Genomic DNA, 19,436 nt, shown 5'->3' with positions numbered 1-19,436 from the left:
TACAAATTCTCAAAAACTTGTTAAAAATTTAATGACAGCTTTGGCATTTGTAACATTTTTAATTTATTCATTTTTTAATTGAAGGACAATTGCTTTACAGAATTTTGTTGTTTTCTGTCAAACCTCAACATGAATCAGCAATGTGAAAGTGAAAGTTGCTCAGTCATGTCTGACTCTTTGCGATACCATGGACTATACGGTCAATGGAATTCTCCAGGCCAGAATACTGGAATGGGTAGCCTTTCCCTCTCCAGGGGATCTTCCCAACCCAGGGATGGAACCTAGCTCTCTCACATTGCAGACGGATTCTTTACCAGCTGAGTTGCAAGGGAATCAGTCATAGGTGTACATATATCCCCTCCTTCCTGAACAAAGTTGTCTATTCTACTACTTTTTCTCTTTCAACCTAATTTTTTATGGATCATCACACCTTAAGGTTTTTCAAGACCTAAGGAGGTAGTGAGGAGGGTTTATGGCATTAATTAGGATATTTCATTATTAGTTATGAATTAACTAAGTATTTCATTACTTAGTTTTAAGGTAATTTCCTGAAACCTTTGTAGGACCTAAGACTTTTTGCCCAGTGACCAGTTTTTCAAAAATCTGATTATAGAGAAATAGGAAGAGAAAAATATAGGGTCATGGGTATAATATCTAAAAATATTTGAATAAAAGTAAAATACATGTAAGCTCTTAACTCTCAGCATCTTTTTTTTTTTTAATAATTTTATTTATTTATTTTTGGCTTGCTGGGTCCTTGTTGCTGTGCAGGCTTTTCTCTAAAGTTGCAGTGAGTGGGGTACTCTCTAGTTGTGTGCACGTTTTTTAATTGTGGTGGCTTCTCTTATTGCAGAGCACAGGCTCTAGGCATGTGGGCTCAGTAGCTGTAGCTCCCAGGCTCTAGAGCACAGGCTCAAAAGTTGTGGCACACGGACTAGTTGCTCTGCAGCATGTGGGATCTTTCTGGACCAGGGACTGAACCCGAGTCTCCAGCATTGGCAGGCGGATTCTTTACCACCAGGAAAGCTCCCATGTTCTTATGTATGACGGACACCAGGCCTTGAGAGAATCTCATTCATTCTGTGTGTCAAGCATGTAGTAGATGCTCAATAAATAATCGCTGAATAAATCTGCAGTTACTAGAGCCCTGTTACTATAACCATAGATGTATCAATATTATATAGTGTTATACATATGTACTGTATTAGAAAAAGTAACCTTGGTAGGGGTGTCATAGAATCATAAATGATCAAGAGATACCGTTTTTGTGATTTTTATCAATAGCAGTCATTATATTTTAAATCAAAAATGACAAATTAAAAGTGAAATATATCACTATCAATATAATCTACAGAGCTCCCATATTTTAATCCATTTTATAATAGGTTATACTTTAATAGATACTATAAGATACACCATATACCATAACTTCAATTATTCTTAAGATTTTTAAGAAATATGGCTTATGTACCAGGCTTTAAATAGTGAACCAAAGTCTTTATCAGCTGCCTCAAAATTGATTCCAAAATGAATTTTTAAAATTTGAAATATGAATAGTATATAAAAACATAAAATCTATAGTATCAATAACTTATTTCCTGCTAAGCAGTTCTTCAGTCAGTCTCCTTTGTTTCTGAATGAAGAAGCTTGTCTCAAGCCAGCATGGTAAGACAAACAGGATCATATATCTTTATTGTTTCATCCCAAGCACAGTCAGCCACCTGGAAAACAAAAAGGAAGTGAGAAGAAACAATCCACAAACATTCAAAACTGGGAGAAAAAAGCCTAAGTCACTTGGAGTGTAAGTAGATCATCCACCACTGAACAGATCTTTAAATAGGAGGAACACAGGAACACATTTCTGGAAAAAAGTCTATTTTCCCTTTTTAAGATACACTTTGGGGCTTGTTTCCAAGTGACTAAAGTTGCCTGTAAGGGTTTCCCACCAGAGCTACATAATTCCCTACGGGTCCTGAGATAAATGTTGAAAAGGTACATTCCTAAACTGTGAACCAAGACACCATACCAGCTATTATGGGGATAAAAGAGAAGGAAAAGCATAGTGCCTGCCTTCAAAGAATGGCTCATTCAAAACCAAAAGTGGAAAGTGCTCTAATAGACTCTCAGGGAAGCAATTCTTTGACTCTAGCTGGGAAAGTGTCAGAAGATTTCACAAATGCCATTGCATTCACACTGGCCCTCTTTAGGGGCAGATATAAGGTAGACATAGACATTCAAGTCTAAAAAGTCACATAAAAACATGAAGCGAAAATAGTTCAGGGTGCTCAAAAATGTGTGTTAAAAAACTGGTAAGTATAGCAATATCTCAGGGTATAAAATCAACTGTATTTCTGTATACCAACAAGAGAAAATTTTTAAACTGCGAATAAAAAATTCACTTAGAATAGCATCAAATAACAAAATACTTAGAAACACATTTAACAAAAGGTATGCAAAACATCCACCCTAAAATGCAGCTGAGAGAAATTAAAGATGGCCCGAATAAATGGAAAAGATACCATGTTCATGGGTTCGATATTTATTAAAAAGTTAATTTTTCCCCTAAATGATTTATAAAAAATTCATAATCCCAGCAAGCTTTTTAATAAAAATATAGAAGATGACTTTTAGTTTATGTAGAAAGAGGATCTAGAATAGCCACAAAAATTTTGAAAAAGAACAACAGAGTTGTACTGTTTACACTACTGGAGTCAGGACTAATCATAAAAGAAAAGCAATCAACACAGTGCAAAACTGGATAAGAATATACAAACAGATCAAAGGAACAGAACACAGCTCTGGAACAGACCCAACACTTGGACAGCTGCTTTTTAACAAATGTTCCAAAACAACCCAATAGGAAAAGAAAAGTCTCTTCAACAAATGATGCTAGAACAGGATGGCCATATGGAAAACATAAGAATTAAAGCCCAACTTTACACCAGAAAACAAAAGTTCATTTAAGATGGATGGATCACAGACTGAAATATAAAAGCTAATGGTATAAAGCTTTTAGAAGAAAACACAAGAGACATATAGTCTCAATCCGAGGGCAAGCAAAGATTTCTTAAACAGGAAGTAATAACCATAAAGACTAGATAACAGACTCAATCAAATAAAACTTGTGATCATCCAAAGACACCACTAAGAAACTGAATAAGCAAAACACAGAGTGGGAGAAAATTTTCACAAAACAGACATCTGGCAAAGAATTTGTATCCAGAATATATAAAGAATTACTATAACTCAGTAATAAAGACAACCCAATTAAAAATGAACAATAGACTTTATTAACAGATAAAAAACATATAAATGATCAATAAGCACATAAAAACATTCAATAATCATTAGGCATCATGGAAATGCAAATAAAAACCACAATGAGATACCACTACATATGCACAAGAATGGCTAAAATTAAAGATGTGCTGTGCTGTGCTTAGTCATTCAGTCGTGTCTGACTCTTTGTGACCCCATGCATGGAATGTAGCCCGCCAGGCTCCTCTGTCCATGTGGATTCTCCAGGCAAGAATACTGGAGTGGGTTGCCATGCCCTCCTCCAGGGGATCTTCCCAACCCAGGGATCGAACCCAGGTCTCCCACACCGCAGATGGATTCTTTACCATCTGAGCCGCCACTGAAGCCCAAGAATACTGGAGTGGATAGCTTATCCCTTCTCCCGACCCAGGAATCAAACTGGGGTCTCCTGCATTGCAGGCAGATTCTTTACCAGCTGAGCTACCAGGGAAGCCCCCAAATTAAAGACAGACAACATCAAATGTTAGGAGGGATGCAGAGGAGCTGTCACTCTCAAGTGTGTTATGTGTGTTAAGCTGCTTCAGTTGTGTCTGACCCTTTGCGACCCTATGGACTATAGCCCGCCAGGCTCCTCTGTCCATGGGATTCTCCAGGCAAGAATACTGGAGTGGGTTGCCATGCCCTCCTCCAGGGGATCTTCCCAACCCAGGGATGGAACCTGTGTCTCTTATGTCTCCTGCATTGGCACACCGGTTGTTCTTTACCACTAGCGCCACCTGGAAAGCCTGTGTTGGTATAACCACTGTGGAAAACTGGCTGTTTCTTATAAACACACAGCAAGTGATTTCACTCCTAGAGGGGGCTTCCAACAGAACTGAAAACATTTTTACAAAACAGTGTATATAAGGATATCCTTAGCAACCTCATTCACAATAGCACACAACTGGAAACAAGCATAACACATACAAAAGAATGGCTGACAAACTAGTAAATTCAAACAATAGAACAATGCTAAGCAACACCACGGAGGGAACTACTGATGGTGGAGGGAGCAACATGGATGAATCTCACAGACAGTGAGTGAGTGAAAGAAGACAGAAACCAAAGAGCACATATAGGAGATGCCATCATGTAAGTTCTAAAACAGGCAAAACTAATCTAAGGCAAAATAAAAATTAAGGAAATGGTTGTTTTGTCTTTTCAACTGGAGGGAGGTATGGGGCCAGGGAGAGTCTGGAAAGGAGAACAAGGAAATTTGAAAGGAAGATGCAATTGTTTTGTATTGAGATGAGATGTAGATTACACAAGTATATCTGTTTGTCAAAAACCTATATATAAGATTTGTATATTTCAGTGTACAAAAATGACACCTAGAAACAGTAAGAATAATAATGACAATAATAAAAATTGAATGAGGACATGAGTTGAGAAATAAACAAAACAAGAATGTTGGTAATTGTCAAATCTGGATAATGGAATTATATTATCCTATTGTTTACTTTCGGAGAAGGCAATGGCACCCCACTCCAGTACTCTTGCCTGGAAAATCCCATGGATGGAGGAGCCTGGAAGGCTGCAGTCCATGGGGTCGCTGAGGGTCGGACACCTACTGAGCGACTTCACTTTCACTTTTCACTTTCATGCATTGGAGAAGGAAATGGCAACTCACTCTAGTGTTCTTGCCTGGAGAAACCCGGGGACAGGGAAGCCTGGTGGGCTGCCGTCTATGGGGTCGCACAGAGTCGGACACGACTGAAGTGACTTAGCATAGCATAGCATTGTTTACTTTCTATACATTCGAAATTTTCCAGAAGTAAGAGAAGGAAATAAAAAAAATGTAGACAGCAACATTAAGGATGAAGCAGCAAGAGATTTGACCAAAGTTATTTGAACTATATTTCCGGTCCTTTAATGGTTGCAAAGGTTGAAAGTTACAAAAGGGAACTCAAAGTCTCAGTCAGTCAAATTACCTGGCTGTCACTATAGAATACAGGAACTACAGATTAATCAGAACTTGAAGTAAAGTGAAAGTTGCTCAATCGTGTCCAACTCTTTGGAATACCAACGGACTTTACAGTCCATGGAATTCTCCAGGCCAGAATGCTGAACTGGGTAGCCTTTCCTTTCTCCAGGGGATCTTCCCAACTCAGGCATTGAACATAGGTCTCCTGCATTGCAGGTGGATTCTTTACCAGCTGAGTCACAAGGTAAGCCCAATCAGAACAGATCAACTCCTTATCATTCACTAACAATATCTCAGCTCATAATTCAAGCTAGAGAAAGCATTAGAGACCTTTTAATCAAACTTTTTTAATTTAAGCATTAAAAACCAGACTCTTCAAGATTTGGTTGCTACCTACTTCTGTTTCTCAGTGCACCAGACTCAAAAGCTCAAATCCTGGCATCTTGCTCATGCCTCTGTGCTCGTGTGCTCTCACTGATCCCCTCCCCTGAATAACCTTTCTCCCTCCCTTCCTCTCTGGCCCTTATCTTGCTTTGCCTGGAGATGACACCTCTTTGCAGAAGAATCCATTTAAGCATTACCTCCTCTGGGAAGTCATTCACTGTACCTATAATATATCAGCTGTGCTTATTTATTAACAAGTGTTTCCAGCTCTTTGAGGGCATGGACCATGTTGTGCTATAACTTAACAATGATTCAATAAAGTTTAGCTCAAAGAATGAGTTTTATAGATTAAGACCGCAGAGCTTAACTTTTTCTCATATTCACACTACGGCAGCAGAAGTGGAACCAGAACCTAACACTGCTGAGTCTGTTCACTGAAAACCGTGGCCTCACAAAAGGCTGATCAATACTCATTATCTGCCTAATCCTGCAACTGTAAATTTTTATACTCCAAAACACAAAGATTATTACACAAATTTATTTGTCTCATTTATGTATATAGTTTTTCAAGTGCTGGGCCTTTCTGTATGTTGTGTCAACTATTACAGAAAAGAGAATCAGAGAAATGAGACTTAAGCTTCTAATATAACATATCTGTAACTTATGTTTCTGAATCCTTATTTAGCACTCTCAATCCAGCTTCTTACCTACTAAGAACTTATATATATATATATATATAACTAACAAATGTCAAGGCCACTGAATCAGCAAATGTTTGTAACTCTATACACTAAATTAATTGATAATATGAAAAAGAACTAAAATTGCAAGGATACAGAATCATGACTAGATTATGGGCTTCCCAGGTGGCGTGAGTGGTAAAGAATCCACTTCCTAATGCAGGAGATGCATCAGACATGGGTTTGAGCCCTGGGTCGGGAAGATCCTCTAGAGAAGGAAATGGCAACACATTCCAGTATTCTTGCCTAGAAAATCCCATGGACAGAGGGCCTGGTGGACTACAGTCTATGGGGTTGCAAAGAGTTGGATGTGACCAAGCATGCATGCACAGCCAGTATTCCTGCCTGGAAAATCCCATGGACAGAGGGGCCTGGGGGGCTACAGTCCAAGGGGTTGCCAAGAGTAGGACATGACTGAGCACACATGAATAGATTGATTCAAATTAATGCAAACACTCTTTACCCATTAACTAATTAATTAACTAAAATTAATTAACTATTTCATTAAACCCCATCTAGTGCTGGGCTTCTCCAGTGGCTCAGTGGAAAAGAATCCTCCTCCTTGCTAATGAAGGAGACACAAGTTCAATCCCTGGGTCTGGAGGATCCCCTGCAGAGGAAAATGGCAACCTATCCCAGTATTCTTCCCTGGGAAATCCGTGGGACAAAGAAGTCTGGCGGACTACAGTCCATGGGGTCACAAAAGAGTCAGATACAACTGAGCGACTAAACAACATCAAGTGCTGTGAATTTTAAAAAGCTAACAAGTAAAAATAGTAATAATAATAAGGTAAGAAAGAAAAGCACTTTACTAAACTAACAAGGCTCCAGATTCTCTAAGAGAGGCAATGTAGAGACGAGACTTCCTGATAAAGAAACGTGACCATGAGGTCGCTGCGGGTCCGCAGTGGGGCGCTCATTAATTACCATCACAACTCCAATGGCCTTGAAGGGACCACGTAGTTCTATAAATTAGGGTAAACAGGGCTTTTTCTTAATGTCCCATGCTACCTATCTGAAGCCAGCCTAAAAGACTTTGCTAAAAATTAGGGTTAACAAAAAGACCAAAAAATAAGTAAGTAAATCAGATGATATGGTAATAAATACTCTTGTTTTACTGGATGAGATCCACCCATTGCAGTAGCTTGTCCAATACAGCAAAGAGTCTTTCCCAGCCCTGGTCCTGCTTCTCCGTGGCAAAGCCATCTTTCCCTCCCACCCCCAGGAATTCACTCCTGAACACATAGACTCCTTCAAGGCCAGATGACTCACGACAGAGAATGGGAAGACAATAACAGGATATCTCCTTTCTCATCTACCGAAGATCCTCTTTCTCCATTTCAGGCTCCTATACGAGGACTCATTTCTTTGCCTGTTACCTTGCTGTCAGGAAAAACTGTGAAAGGTTGCAATCCGCAGATAGACTGCTGGGTGTTCTTGCAGTGGAATGCTGGCATTGTTCTAGAGCCTCACAGGATTACTGGGATCTATAGGGGTCTTATGCCTTCCACTGGCTCTGACTGGATTATTTTACAACTCTAAAGTTATAGAAAACTGACAGTAATCAAATGATTCTCAGCCATTAAAATTGCAAATGAAGGCTGTCCTATAGAGACACAATCGATGCCTTGTCCTGTCTCCTGAGAGATGATTCTAATCATTAAGTGTTACTGTCCATGGATACTGACTAGTTCTGCATCTATTAGTAAATTCATTCTCACATTCATCAGCTGCCTATATGTGTTGGTTCTTTGGTTCCTTTGAGCTAGCTGTAAAATCCTTCAAAAGTTACAAAAGGTCTTTGACACATGTTCATATTATACTTGTATGAGAGCCATGACGGCCATATTGAAAATTATCCTTGAATATGGCCACAGAAAAGCCATTTCATTAAAAGAACAAACATGAAATGGGAATAAGGGGCTGATAATCATCTAGAAAAAGGAGACTAGGAATAACTGCTAAAATGGGATATGAAATTGAGCTCTATCTACACATTTTGGCAGCAAAGGTGAAAAAGGCAAACAATAATCTAAGATACACAAATACAATGAATTTACCAGTTCATCAGGGGAGATAAAGTCTTTTTTTCTAGAACTTGACAGTAAGAGAAATATATAATAGACCCCTGTCACAAAAAGCAATATAATGCCAAAAGAGTAGATTTAAGAGAGATAAAAAGTCAATCATCAGAAGGCTGCTTTAAAAATAAACATCTCAACCCTCAAATAAGACAAAAGCACACTGTTAAACTTTAGTTTCTTAGAGGCATTTCTACTGTGCAGTGGTCTCAAGCTTTGGCGTACATTAGAATAGCTTCCCAGGTAAAGAATCTGCCTGCCAGTGAAAGAGATGCAACAGACGTGGGTTCAATCCCTGGGTCAGGAAGATCCCCTGGGGTAGGAAACCGCAACTCACTCCAGCATTCTTCCTGGAAAATCCCATAGACAGAGAAGCCTGGCAGGTTACAGTCTATGGGGTCGCATAGAGTCCGACATAATTGAACAACTGAACTGAAAACCTGTGGATGGGGAACCCATAGTACAGAAGGTTTATTCTGTATCAATTAACTGGGCTTTCATCCTGTGCACTAACCTGGAGTTCTGAGGAAGTACTTTATTTGTAAGAATTTTTGGTTATCAACTAAAAGGAAATTTAGCATTATTGAAAAAAATCTTTCAAAGGAAGATTTATCTTCTGATCTTGAGGAAAAAGAAGAGGTTAATTTGCCACTAATAAAATGGAAAACACCCCGTGCCATATTTTTACATTTTTATTTAGAATCTAAATTTCAAATCTGGAAGGCTGATATGTGACGGGAAGACAGTAAGTTGTGAGGAGGACTAAGAAAGAAGACACACTGAACTATCTTTAAAGAAAATCACTGGTCTTACACCTGAAGCATTCTTAACCGAAAGTTTATGGAGCTTCCAGACCTGATTCTCCATAAGTAAGAATCCAGAATTTCTACTTGAACACATTACAAAATTCTATTACTCATTTAAACTATGGTGAATAACAGTATTTTTGTGTTACTTATTTTATTTTAGATTTGTACCCTGGTGAGTTCTAAATGGGTTAGAACAGTTTATAGATAGACCCACAGGGCCAAATAAAGTAAATACAGATTTTAAAATATCTGTTCTAAAGGGAACAAATGGGCAAAATCTTTCAGGTGTCAAAGCTAATCATACATCTGCATAATAAAATTGGGCTCTTTGCTTCACAATAACTATGGAGAAAATGAAAGTATTCTGGGTAATATAGCTTCTGTTTTCTAACAACATTCGCATATGGATGGAAACACTTTTGTACAAGTACACCTAAACAGGATTTTTTTTAGAGTCATTGATTATGTGTCTTGGCAGAATCTGGAAATTATACCCACTATCTTACAATAACCTATAATAGGATACAATCTGCAAAAATACTGAACCACTATGCTATACACCGGAAACTACCACAATGTAAATCAACTAATACATCAGCAACAAAGAAAGAACAAATGAGGAACTAAAAAGTTCTAGCTTAAAGGCAACTAAACTGCATTATAAGTCCTCTGACAAAACCCTTAATGTTTTAAGAGAGGCTTTTTCTGACTCCTGACTCCCGTCTAGGATTTCTGAAGGCTGGCTGCCAAGGCCGACCTTGTTTGACCCTCTCCTCTGAAGGTGAGTGTGCATGTGGACACCATAGCATAGGCTGACCTCCAGGCTCTGCATCGTCTGCCCGGGGATATTCAAGCGGAAAACTATTTCTTACCTTGCAGGCTCCCATTGTGGTACATTTCATCCCTATGTCCTCTAAACTTCCTTTAATCTGAGATCAAAACACCAACCTTTTCAATAAAACTCAGAATGAAAATTATCATTACAGGAAAAATGGTTTGTTAGAATATTTTATATTTGTTTAATGTAAAATTGAAAGAAAAGATTAATCTTTTTCATTATTATTTTTAAAAGCTCTTATCTTCTAGAGCAGTGAAAAATAACCAATAAGGTAAGAGCCCATACAAACGTCTGTTTTTTGTTAGTTCAATTTTACTTTGAACAGCGCATTTGATATTTCTAATTTTAAGAGTAAGCACATTAATTAGAAATATGAATTTCTTGATATTATCCTATCATGTCAATTTCTTTAAAACATGTAAAGAAGCATTCTTGAAAAACAGAATAGAAACTTATTATCTATCAAAAAAGCCTATTAATTTCTGAATTCAGCTACAGCATATACATCATGACATCGTACATGGAATGCTTAAGAGCAACTGTATTAAATATTTTACCATTTTCTATGTGTAAAGTACTGGGCTAAGTTCCACAGTAGACCCAAGGATATTAAAGAAACAAATTCAGTCATAAGGAGTTTATAATAAAAATTTATCACTGATGGATCAAGTAAGATGTGTTATAAACCATCGTCAATAATAATGATCCTATAAATGCAAATTTTGGAAAACATTATAATAAAAACATCAGACTTTATATACGTGTGTAATTTATAAATGATTTATATTCCTAGTTTATCAATGTTGTCCATTTTATTAAAATGTTTACACATGCCATTGATAAGGTAATTTATTTCAATTGATTTAATATGGGTGTTAATATAACAAAGACATCCTACAGATCAATTAAAAGGTTTACTTTACTGACAAATTTTCCATTTCTTATTTATCATTATACTCTTTCCTCTCAATTTTGTGTACAATTGTTTTTGCCCTTGGGAAATTTGTTTAATCTATTATAATTATCTGTATGATAATTATATATCTTTAGCAAAAATGGACAAGAGAAATAAGCAGAGGAATGTAAAGAAAATGAAAGAAATCACAAAGAGTCAACTCTAAATTTTAAAAAGCAGCGCAGATAGTATATTGCAATGTATTAAACTACAGACTAAAGAAAACACGTCTTATTTACTCAACCAGCTTCCCAAAGGAAGTGACTGCAGAGAAGAATGTAGTTTATTATGTTAATCAGCATGGGGTTTAAGTAAAGGTAAGAAAGTGTATGCAGGTCAGGAAGCAACAGTTAGAACTGGACATGGAACAACAGACTGGTTCCAAATAGGAAAAGGACTACGTCAAGGCTGTATATTGTCACCCTGCTTATTTAACTTATATGCAGAGTACATCATGAGAAACGCTGGGCTGGAAGAAGCACAAGCTGGAATCAAGATTGCCGGGAGAAATATCAATAACCTCAGATATGCAGATGACACCACCCTTATGGCAGAAAGTGAAGAGGAACTCAAAAGCCTCTTGATGAAAGTGAAAGAGGAGAGTGAAAAAGTTGGCTTAAAGCTCAACATGCAGAAAATGAAGATCATGGCATCCGGTTCCATCACTTCATGGGAAATAGATGGGGAAACAGTAAAAACAGTGTCAGACTTTCTTTTTTGGGCTCCAAAATCACTGCAGATGGTGACTGCAGCCAATAAATTAAAAAAAGCTTACTCCTTGGAAGGAAAGTTATGACCAACCTAGATAGTATATTGAAAAGCAGAGACATTACTTTGCCAACAAAGGTCCGTCTAGTCAAGGCTATGGTTTTTCCTTAGTGGTCATGTATGGATGTGAGAGTTGGACTGTGAAGAAGGCTGAGCGCCGAAGAATTGATGCTTTTGAACTGTGGTGTTCTTGAGAGTCCCTTGGACTGCAAGGAGATCCAACCAGTCCATTCTGAAGGAGATCAGCCCGGGATTTCTTTGGAAGGAATGATGCTAAAGCTGAAACTCCAGTACTTTGGCCGCCTCACGCGAAGAGTTGACTCATTGGAAAAGACTCTGATGCTGGGAGGGATTGGGGGCAGGAGGAGAAGGGGACAACAGAGGATGAGATGGCTGGATGGCATCACTGACTCGATGGACGTGAGTCTGAGTGAACTCCGGGAGTTGGTGATGGACAGGGAGGCCTGGAGTGCTGCGATTCATGGGGTCGCAAAGAGTCAGACACGACTGAGAGACTGAACTGAAGTGAACTGAAGAAAGTGTTGACTAGTATACTAAAAAAAGGATCTTTTCATTCATCCACTCATTAATTCATTCAACATTTATTCAGTACCTACATATCAGGGAGTTTATGTAACTTCTGGCAAGGGGCTGGCACTCAAATATTTACTGAAGCAAAAAAAGGGAAAGGAGAGAAGGGAGAGAAGACTTTGGCCAGGACTTGGAAAGGCAGAGATACTTTGCACAAGCAGAAGTGGAGGACAAGGAGAAGAGAGGGAAACAGTGGCAAACACATGGAGATAACAAATAATAAAATATAATTGGTATAAAATAGGGAAATTACATAGGATAGTGAGAAGTTAAATCAGATAGCAATACAGATTACATTGAATCTTGAAAGTAAGATTAACAGTTCAGACTATTCTGGAGGTAATAGGCTGCCTCTTGAAAGGTTTCTGAGAGGACATGATGAAGAGGACAATTTAACTATGTTGATTTGTAAATTAAAACTAGTACATAACTAATATGGCAGACAGTTAATGGTCAGAGTCCTTAAAGAGCAGTCACAGGAATGGCTGACCATGTGTTCCAGATGAGAAAGATCTATTAGGAGGCAAATGGAGTATCTTTTATAAGATGAGAAAGATAGCCAAAAGAAAAAAAGAGAATATTCTGCTGCAAGAACATGATGTGTCTGTTCATTTATTCCAGTCATTTTTTAAGGTCCCTTAGTAAAGGTATATAATTTTCTTTATCTAGAGTCCTGCACATTTGAAAACTTTTATTTTTCTATGTATCATACATACCACATACACAGTTGTTGCCATGTAAAAGTAATTTTTCTATTTTACTCTTTAACTGATGATTATGCGTATCCACATGGCATTCATTTTTTATATATTTTATTGCTTTTTATTGAACTCATTATTTTTACTGGGTTTAAAATTGAGGTTCTTAGATTATAACACTTGACAATTGTATGAAGTACAAAGATAAAATTTTCTACCTTTTAAAATTTTTCTACCTTTTATATTCCATTTTGTTTTCTCCTATTACTAACTGGTGACAATTTTAGAACCATGTTGATTAACAGTAATAATGGTGGCAAATCTCATCTTGTTCTTGCCTTCAATGGGGCCATTGATATATTTAAGGTCAAGGATTAAGAAAAAATCAGATTTGCATAATGCAGAGCTCTGCCAATAAGCAGCACTGAGAAATCAATAGAATGATGGAAAGAGCTTAGAGACCGGTTAGGAGATGATTGCAGTCATCCATGACAGAGATACTAATAAATGCTTATCTAAGGCAGCAGAGCTAGAAGAGTATGGCCCACATTTCAGAAATATTGCTAAGGAAAAATCCATAAGCTTGATGCCCACTGAATTTTAGGGGTGCAAAGAGAAACAAGAAAACTAGGATGGTTTCCCAGGTCTTGAGTCTGGCTCCAAGGTGCAACATTCAGTTCAGTTCAGTCACTCAGTAGTGTCTGACTCTTTGTGACCCCATGAACTACAGCATGCCAGGCCTCCCTGTCCATCACCAGCTCCCAGAGTTCACTCAAACTCATGTCCATCGAGTCGGCAATGCCATCCAGCCAATGCAACATTAGGAATATTGAAAGAAAAGTAATGAAACATCTGTTGAGATCACACAGCAAAAGCAATTGGACAAATAGGTCAAGCATCACTGACATATAATTAAAGGCCAGCTTAGAGAAGAAGGTGTGGGAAAGTAAGAGGACTAACACTTGTATACTGGAGAACATCTGCTTTTGGAAGGATGGTAAGGAAGAAACTGGCATAGGAGATGGAGATATTTAGCAAAGAAGTAAGGAACAACTGGTTAGCATGGTTTACATTAAAGCAACAGGAGGGGAAGATTTTTCTTTTATAAAAATTATATAGCTAAAAAAAGAAAAGTCCGAGAAAAGGCTAACTTGGTTTTCAGAAGCTTTTACTGGTGACCTTTTGGGGCTTAACTTCAATTGAATGATGAAAGGGAGACAGGTACAGGGGCTAAAAAGAGAGTGTTGACTTTGAGAAGTAAAAGCAACAGTTAAGCTACTAATTCTTGACGTCTAATAATAGAAGAGAAACTAAATTTACTGGTAGGGAGGTAAGACAGTGGGGTCAAGTGAGTTTTGAAAATAGAGAAAAGAACTGACTGGAAATCTACAACAAAATCCCACAGTGGATTATTGAGGAAGCAAAGATCTGAATGAAAAAGCCAGTGAGAAAATTAGGAACCTAATGCAAAGGGGGAAGAAACAGAGCTGAACATAAATATTTTGAGGTCATAGAACTGAAAGAAGACATTCATTCTTGTCTGTTTATACAATAAGGTAGGAGGTAAGGACAAATGTTCAGAGTGTTAATGATGTCGCAGAAGGCTGAGGGAAGATATTGTGGAGAATGGGCTGGAAAATCAAAAAGACTTCAGAGGCAAGTTGAGTAGGACCAAGAGCCTAAAAGAATTTTTTTTTTTTGAAAAAGTAACTTGCTGGGTGTTGTCAGCATTTTTGCTTGTTTTTTAAGAAGCAATGCACCATAGTCTAGAAAAAGAAAAATGAGTAAGAGAGTGAACGACTGATTCAGGAAGGGAACCCAGAAACAGCAGAGGCTAAGGTGGGAACAATTTCAGAACCTCTCACTGCAAGGGCTGTTCAAGGAGTGCAGGGGCAATAGAAACAGGATTACAGCAAGACCCTGCAGAGCTGGGCCAGGGGAAGGCTTTGTGGCTGGGGGAAAACAAGCACTTGTTATACAATTTTAAGTTAAATGTTACACAATTATGAAAGCCTCGAAGAGGCAACAACAGAGCCTAATGCCTGAGAACACTGGGCGCTTCTGGCACCTGTTCTTTTCAACTCTAAAGCCGGTCTATGACAGAAGCACAAAATACCACTTCAGACTAAAGCTGAACAGGACATGTATATCCCATCTACTGACAACGCTAGTTGTCTTCTAAAATCTGATTTTCCAATCTCATACTGAGAGTTTTAAAATATTTTATCTACTGTCAACCTTTAAACTTGGTATCTATGATTGTAGGACTAGGGATCTCAATCAAAACATGAGCTGAATGTTTTAATGATAGCCTAATATTTGTTGGTTTTTTATTATTTTATTTTAACTGAGATAGAACTGACATGTTAACATCAGTTGCAGGTATACAGCATAATGATTATATATATATATATATATCTTATACATATATATATACTTACACACAGAGAAACAAATCTAACCATCTTTCACTGACACCAAATGAAAATACACAAAATTTCTTCTGCTTTATTTTAAGGAAAAATCTTGTTTCCCTGGTGGTTCAGACGGTAAAGAATCTGCCTGCAATCCCATGGACAGAGCCTGGTGGGCTACAGTCCCTGGGGTCACAAAGAGCTGGCCACATCTGAGCAACTAACACTTTCACTTTCACACTTTATAGTACCTACATGTTCATGGACAGACTAGAAAATTCACTCATTAAAGATTATGACTACCAAGGACTGATATTTTGGAGTCCCGGAAGATAAATGCATACATGTGATAAAATCACAACAATGAAAACCATGTACACAAAATGACTGGAAGAGTATTTACCTTTGGGAAGGAGACAGGGGGTGAGATTTGGAAGGAAGCATGACTAGGCTTTTTGAGATGCTGGTAGTGTGTTCCATACTTAAGCTAACTGGTTGTTACACAAGTGTAGTTACTTCTTGGTAACTTACTGAATTACACACTTAAAATACGTGTGTTTTCCAATGTATGTATTACACTTCAAATAAAAATTCCTGGAAAAAGGCTGAAAAGAAATAAGTTAATATGGTATAATACAGATTCTTTCTAGAGTGGCAAAATCATGGATAATCTTTATTCTTTCTTCTAAATATTTCTCAATTTCATCAAAGGAAAAACTATATATTTATTAAACACACAGATGAGGTATCTTGGAATGAACTAGTAATGTCTGCTTTTTAAAAGAGAAATAACTATCTTCCAAATGCATAATGACACATAAACCTATACCCAGCTTATAAGTACTAAACTAAATATCAATGAGCAGAATTGATACTGAAGAGACAAAGTCAGGGATTCTAAAAATACATTAATACAGAAAATTCAATTATACCAATGGACATATATTACAGGTCTAGAATCATTAGCCTGAAAAGAGAAAAAAGGTTTCCAATTTAGAAATAATAAGGGTAAGAGAGAAAAGAGAAAATGCCAGGACTATACAAATCAAGATCAGAGGGAAAAAATTCTAAGAAAAATGTTCTGAAGTAAAAGATGATTTCAGCCTGGTTAACAAGAGGGCATAGAGTATTTCTTAGCAATTATCCTTAAAGAATGACCCCAGACACTTATTTGTCAAGTTTTAAACTTTTAAAGACAAGACCTTACACTCTGTCAGAAAGAAAGGAGGTTATAATACAAGAATGTCTTCGGATCTCATTTTTCAGATCTCTAAGAAGGGAGAAGCTAAAAAGAAAATTATAAATACAAGAAAAATCTCTTTTAAGACAGGGAATATATTAAAGCACGGAAGCCCAAAAGTACGTCAGCAAAGTCTCGTAGCTGTTAGAATCAACACAAGAGATGACAAGTTTTTGAAAGAAGATTGAAAGGTACTCTCTAAGAGGTGAGAGAAAACTACTGTCTAAGAGAATAAACTATGAACAAAGAGTGAAATTAAATTAACACGCAATCAGTAATCTTGAATACATATATATGAGAATAAAGGATAAATATATGTTAAAAATAACTTAAACTACCAACAAAAGGTTAATGTGGTAGATTTAAAATGGTTACCAATTCTTTGCACCTACTTCCAACAAGAGGTGGAGTCTCTCTGTCACTCTGAATCTGACCTGGCCTTGTAACTTGCTTTGCAACAGAAGGAATGCTGTGTGACTTTGAAGTCTAGTCCTGAAGACACCTTGCTATCACCCTCCTGGAAATCTACAACTGCTAGGTAAAGAAGCCTGGGCTCATCTGGAGACACCTGGCTCAGAAGAAAACCAGTGCTATACTCAATGTATTTGTGTGAAGCCATCTCAGATCACACAGCCCTGGTTAAATCACTAGATGACTGGAGTCACGTAAGTGACCCCAGGTGAGATCACAGAATTAATTGTAAGCAAAGAAAATTGTTGTTTAAACTACTAGCTTGTAAGGAAGTTTGTTATATAGCAAAAGATAACTGAGATAAGATAAGTGAGAGAAAGACAGGGAGGTGAACTAAGAACTTGATGCTTATTTCCCCTAGAAGGGAGTTTAACGTTATTTGGTAAAACTATACATTAATAATATAAATAAAACAACTGCCTGCATTAAAATGTGATGATTTTAGATATGCTCTTTTTAAAAAAAATGTTGGTTTTTAAAAAAACTTAGTTTGAAAGTAAAGTTTAAAGTCCAAGACAGAATATAAATAAAGGGAAAGAGATAAATTTACAGGGAGAAGAAAAGTATAATCACTGAAAATGTTAAATCATATGAAACATCTAGCAATTTATTCTGAATCTTTCCATCTTTCCATCTCTAGTCATACCTATGGTTTGTTCTCCCACAATAGCCAGAACGATCTTTAAAAACACAAATCCCTGGACAGCCATGTGCAGTAAGAATGAAACCGGACCACTATCTTACACCATAAACAAAAATGAAAATGGATTAAAGATTTGAATGTAAGACCTGAAACTATAAAACTCCTAGAAGAAAACATAGGCAGTAAGCTCCTTGACACTGGTCCTAGTAATAATTTTTTGGCTCTAACTCCAAAAGCAAAGTCAATAAAAGCGGGGGAAAAGAAAAAAATCAAGTGGGACTACATCAGACTAAAGATTTTGCCCAGTGAAGGAAATCATCAAAACAGAAGATAACCCACTGAGTGGGAGACTATGTTTGCAAGCCATATATCTGATAAGAGGTTACTACTCAAAATATGTAAAGAACTTGTATAACTTAGCACCAAAAACAAATAATCTGATTAAAAAATGGGCAGGAGAAGTGAATAGACATTTTCCAAAGAAGCCATACAGATGGCCAACAGGTATAATACATGAAATGGTGCTCAACCTCACTATCTATCAGGGAAATACAAATCAAAACCACAATAAGGTATCACCTCACACCTATGAGAACGGCTCTTAACAAAAAGACAAGAAATAATTAGTGTTGGCGAGGATGTGGAGAAAAGTGAACCTCTATATACTGTTGGTGGGAATGCAAATTGGTACAGCCACAATGGGGAAAAAAATGAAGATTCCTCAAAAAATTAAAAATAGAACTACTATATGATGCAGGAATTACACTTCTCGGTATTTATCTGACGAAAGTGAAAACACCAGTTTGACATTTGGCACTCTCTAAGACCTGGCTGAGGAGCTGCCGTGCCTCACGGATGCATATGTACTGCCTCAGACCACAGGCTGGGGACTGTAGAGATGGGTCAACAGAAATATACGAGAAGGAAAATATCTAATTTAGGGTCCCTTTTTGGGTATTGTCATGGTTCAATAGGCACATTACAACATTTTTATAAACTGGGATAGCAAACAGGTATGATTATTTTATTAAAAACAGCTTCTGTGATAAATGTTTTTCTCAGAAAAGGAACCAGTATATTTAAAACACATTGTATTTACGTTAAGGATCATACCATTTTACTCATCACTATTTCAACTAAGTCATTTTCAAAGCTATTCTAATGCTAATGAGAATATTTTAACGTACAATGAGAATATTTTAAACTCAGAATTACGTCTTGAACTTCTAAAATAAAAATAAACCCGTGTATTCATTTAAATTTAAGCACACTGTAATGAGAAACAGAATTTGCTTTGTGTTTAACTTCTAAAAGTTCTCATAAATGCATAACTTCTTAGTCATACAGTAGAATTTCCACATATTGTTTCAGTAACAGGATGGTATTTTCACATAGCCTGCATTATTAAAGTATCTTATCACTCAACGTAGTCAAGTGTTTCTGATCTGAGTTTACAATTTCCAAAACTGAAACTGCTTTATTAAAAACCTGAAGAATATTTTAAAAAGTCCTCAAGAAAACAAAAAGGGGAAAATATGAAGTTTGGTAACTAAAACAGTAGCCACTCTCCTCTACTTTGTTCC

The 19,436-nt window shown here is 37.1% G+C and overlaps 1 protein-coding gene across 2 annotated transcripts in view; it reads right to left on the bottom strand.

The window, feature by feature from the left end:
- Positions 1–39: 39 nt before the first annotated feature.
- The window catches only part of PEX7 (peroxisomal biogenesis factor 7), a 78,525-nt gene continuing 59,128 nt past the window's right edge, over positions 40–19,436 (bottom strand). For both annotated transcript variants that reach the window (XM_061428097.1, XM_061428096.1), the window contains one exon: positions 40–1,721. In XM_061428097.1, the coding sequence (XP_061284081.1) occupies positions 1,653–1,721 (69 nt within the window). In that variant the 3' untranslated portion in view covers positions 40–1,652. The remainder of the gene's footprint in view (positions 1,722–19,436) is intronic.

The sequence above is a fragment of the Bos javanicus genome, chromosome 9, assembly GCF_032452875.1.
Source record: "Bos javanicus breed banteng chromosome 9, ARS-OSU_banteng_1.0, whole genome shotgun sequence".
Taxonomy (NCBI): Eukaryota; Metazoa; Chordata; class Mammalia; order Artiodactyla; family Bovidae; genus Bos; species Bos javanicus.
Note: the sequence above shows the minus strand (reverse complement) of the source record. Positions and strands in the feature narration are given on the sequence as shown.